General features: G+C 50.7%; 1 protein-coding gene across 1 annotated transcript in view; it reads right to left on the bottom strand.

Moving 5' to 3' along the window:
• The window catches only part of PIP5K1C (phosphatidylinositol-4-phosphate 5-kinase, type I, gamma), an 87,204-nt gene that overhangs the window by 26,574 nt on the left and 56,272 nt on the right, over positions 1 to 4,358 (bottom strand). The window contains exons 11-12 of the mRNA XM_015420587.1: positions 3,494 to 3,699; positions 390 to 473 (exon numbers count right to left, since the gene is read on the bottom strand). Coding sequence (XP_015276073.1) covers positions 390 to 473; positions 3,494 to 3,699 — 290 coding nt within the window. The remainder of the gene's footprint in view (positions 1 to 389; positions 474 to 3,493; positions 3,700 to 4,358) is intronic.

Below are 4,358 nucleotides of genomic sequence, written 5' to 3'. Positions count from 1 at the left end.
CACCCGAAGTCTTGTGGGCTTCCACTTGTACATTCATAACAGCTCATACCAGTAAGCAAACGAGGTGAAGCTTCTGGACGCACTCTGCATATGGAGCAGAGGTCCATCAGTGGCTGTTAGCCACAAGGTATAGATAGGGGCTCTGGGGCAAGTGATGCTCCGTCTTCTTGGTGCTTGGGGAGGGGCAACAGTGGGAGGGCTTCTAATGTCCTGGCCCCACTGGTGGACCTCCTGATGGCACTGGTATTTCTGGCCACTGTGTGACACAGAGTGTTGGACTGGATGGGCCTTTGGCCTGATCCAACATTGGCGTCTCTTATGTTCTTATGTTCTTAAGGGGAGCTCCAAGCAGAGCGTGTTGTAGCGGTCCAGCCACACAGCAAACCTACCTGTAGGACTGGAGAATGTCTATGATGCCCACGTGCAGCAGCAAGCGCTCCCCTTTGCCATTCACAGCTGGAATGCCACCCATCCTGAAGAGAAGGGAACAGAAGACAGAAGGCACAGGGCCACAATCATCTCATGGCATCCAGAAAAGGAAGCTTCTTATAGTATCCTTTGTTTTCTCTCATCCTTTTTTTTTTTTTTTTTTAAGTGTTTATTAAATGGGGCCACATTGGGCCACCTTGCCAAACTTAATCCTTTTTTAGGCAACAGGAGAACAAAACTGGAAGAGACCACCAGGGTGTGTCATAGAAGTTCAGAGTCACTAACAACTATTTGGTCACTAACAACTATCATTTTGGTAATTTTCTGATTGGTACCGTAAGCTTCTGACATTAGAGATGGGGCTCTGCACTGGACTGGCCAAACCAGTTTGTCAGTCTTAGAAAGAAGGAAGGCCTAGATCAGATTCCACTGACCACAAATATCTGGGGCATTTTGGATTTTCCCTTGTCTCCAGGAGAACAGTATGAAACTGTGGTGGAAATGCACCAAAATACAAAAATACTGGGAAATGGTACATAAAGTTATTTTAGAAATATTGAATCTAGATCTCCTGTTAACACCCGAAACTTATTTATTGAATATAATCCCAAAAGGCTATGTAAGGCAAGATATAAATTTATTAGTATATATTATAACAGCTGCGCGAATACTAGTGGCCAAAAACTGGAAGACGGATAAAATACCCTCAAAAGAGGACTTAATAGCAAAGCTTTTAGAGTTAGCACAAATGGATAACTTGAGTTTATTACTTCAAGGTAAAGACCACAAATTACAGAATAAAAGATGGTTAAGGGTATATAACTGGATAAAACATGTCACAGTTTAATAATAAGCAAAAAGCTATTATTTTGTGTAGGACATGCAATTTGACTTAGTGACTCTAAAAATCTATGTAATCTAAGAAAATGAAATGTTTGTATTCTTGTTGAAAATATGGAAAATAAACGGGGGGGGGGGAAGAAACTGCGGTCCACAGGAGACTGGCTAGGGGTTAAAGACTCCTCCAACATATTGTTACTCCAAGGAACTCTGTATATTCTCTGAGGAAACTATTCTAGGGTGAGTGTAACTAGTTCATATAAACTGTCTGTACTGATTTTATTCAGAAATCTGTGTGCTGTGAGTTTGTATGCCTTTTCCCTGTATTTTGTTTTGCCCCCTTTTCCCACCCCTTTTTGAATCCAACTAGCCTTTTACATTGTCTCCCTGTTTATAAGAAACTTTCTTTTTTCCAGAAATACTTTTTTGGGCCTTGTTTCAGTACCCTGTATATCCCTGGGATCAGGGCCGGCTCGAGGTGTTTCTGTGCCATAGGCGAGGCGCAGATGCCAACCTCCCGGTGGGGCCTGGAGACCCTTTTGCTGACGCCTCCTCCTCCCCCCCCCAGGGGGGAGGGGAAGGGCAGGCGAGCTGTGGTGCCACCTCCTGCGACCAGGCTGGACGTCTTCCTGCTTCTGCTGGCGGCGGCGAGTCCTCGCTGGCTGCCGCTATGCCACCTCTGCCTCCTCCCCCCTGAGGGGGAGGGGGAAGGGCGGGCAAGCTGCGGCTCCACCTCCTGCACACCGGCCGGGCGCAGAGAAAGAGGGGGGGCGGGCAAAGACCCTCGATCCCCGCCGCCTTTCTTTTCTCTCTCGCCGGGAGGAGGGGCTCAGCTGCCGCGGGGCCCTGCTCCCCTCTCCGGCCCCTTCCCATGGCTGCAGCGAGTCCCTGCTGGCCGCTGCCATGCCGCCTCTGCCTCCTCCTGCTTCTGCTGGCAGCGGCGAGTCCCCGCTGGCTGCCACCATGCTGCCTCTGCCTCCTCCCCCCTGAGGGGCGAGGACGGGCGAGCTGCGGCTCCGCCTCCTGCTGCTGCACCCCGGCCGGGCGCAGAGCAAGGGAGAGCGTGAAAGGGGCGGGTGGGCAGAGACCCTCAATCCCCGCCGCCTTTCTTTTCTCTCTTGCCAGGAGGGGGGGCTCAGCTGCCACGGGGCCCTGCTCCCCTCCCCGGCCCCTTCCCATGGCGGCGGCGATCGCCTGGTTAGGATGGGAGGGTGTCAGCTAGCTGCCATTTTATGTTGCTAATTCATGCAGTAACCAAAGCACCTGCCTGCTCACAGCTTTAATGCCGGTAGCTCACAAAGTAGAATTTTTGCTCACAGGACTCCACAGCTTAGAGGGAACATTGATTGTGTGGCTCCCGGCTGGGCGGCTGGGGAAGCGAAGGAGAGGCATGCCTCCCCGATCGGTCTTCCCTTCCCCAGCTAGTGTTCCCCTCCCTGGGTAGGCCTGAGGCAAGGGGGGAGCAGAGAAAGAAAGCAACTTTAAATGCATTCTCAAGGCACCCCCCATCAAGCCTACAAATATTATTGGACAAATAAACATCATCATCAATATCTGTTTTTACCCTTTTTGGTTTTATTTTTTGGCAGTCTCATTTAATGTTAATAAAAAGCAAATCTGCATATTTTTCAATAAAAACGTGTGTAATATTTCTTCTGGTCTTGCAGCTCTCAAACATCTGGTGTTTATTCTATGTGGCTCTTATGTTAAGCAAGTTTGGCCACCCCTGGTTATCAGCCTAGAAGGAGTTACCAGGCTCTTTCCAGGGAATCTTTAATCTTAGGGAGGAAAGGCACCTTCCCCACTTCCTTCCATCACATAGAATCATAGAATCACAGAGTTGGAAGGGACCTCCAGGGTCATCTAGTCCAACCCCCCTGCATAATGCCTTAGCTAATATTGGCTGCCACATTCAATTACCTGACAGCAAGTATGAGGTTGTGGCTAGAGAAAGATCCAGGTTCAAATCCTCCCTCAGCCAAGAAATTCACTCATGATTTTGGGCCAGACACACACAGACATGCTCATGCACAGCCTGCCTGACCTACTTCACAGGGCTGTCGTGAGGATAAAACGTAGAATGGAAGAACCACGTACAGTGTCCGGATCTTCTTGAAGGAAAGGTGGGATAAGCAAGGACAGACAGACGTGAGACAGGCAGTGATATCTGAAAAGTTCACATCAGCACGCAAGCAGCACGGTTCAAGGCAGCGTTTCCACTTACGTGTCGTCTGTCTCGATGGACTCTCCCCGGGCAGCCCCACCCTGGATAGACTCCATGGCCGTGGAGTACAGCGCCTTCTGGCCCACGGGCCGCTTCTCGTCAGAGACGCTCTGGGCTCCGTCGGCCTGTCGTTCCCGTTCCTGCTGGTCGATGTTATGGACCCCCAGCAGGAGGCTGTAGTCCATGATTTTGAAGCTTTCAAGCACCTAAGCGGTGACCGCCACCCCATTCGACAAAAGGGAAACAAAGGAAAGGGTTAGCCAGGAAAACAGATCCGGGCCCTGGTTCGGGGACACTGCCGCCACAATGAACTGGCTTCATAAAGGTGCCAGAAGTCCATCTGCTACTGCTCCTGAAGCAATAAACCTCTGAATCCCAGCGCCGGGAGGCAACGTCGGGGGAAGGCCCTGGCCTCTATGCCCCGCTGTTGGCCCTCGAGAGGAACTGGTTGGCCCACGTGTGAAACAGGATGCTGGACTAGATGGTACCTGGATGGGAGACCACCAAGGAAGACTTTGCAGAGGAAGGCACGGCAAACCACCTCTGCTTCTCACTTGCCTTGATGACCCTTTCCTGGGGGGGTGCCATAAGTCGGCTGCGACTTGACATCACTTTACGGGGACAGTTGCGAAAACGAGAGGAAATTATTCTTTACTGCCCCCATGTGGAGAGCCACTTGACTACACAGGAGAAATACGGAAAGAGAGGGTCTTCCAGGCAAGTCACAGCGAACGATACTCCGTGATGGTGCCTAGACCCTTGAGATCAGGAGCAGGGGTTCAAAACCAGAAAGCGGACATCTCTCACCTCTCCTACAAGCACAAATAAAATCCCAGGTCATAAACCTCTCCGAACAACACATTCC

The sequence above is a fragment of the Gekko japonicus genome, unplaced genomic scaffold (assembly GCF_001447785.1).
Source record: "Gekko japonicus isolate JY-2015 unplaced genomic scaffold, Gekko_japonicus_V1.1 scaffold884, whole genome shotgun sequence".
Taxonomy (NCBI): Eukaryota; Metazoa; Chordata; class Lepidosauria; order Squamata; family Gekkonidae; genus Gekko; species Gekko japonicus.
This window is presented reverse-complemented; position numbering and strand designations above follow the sequence as displayed.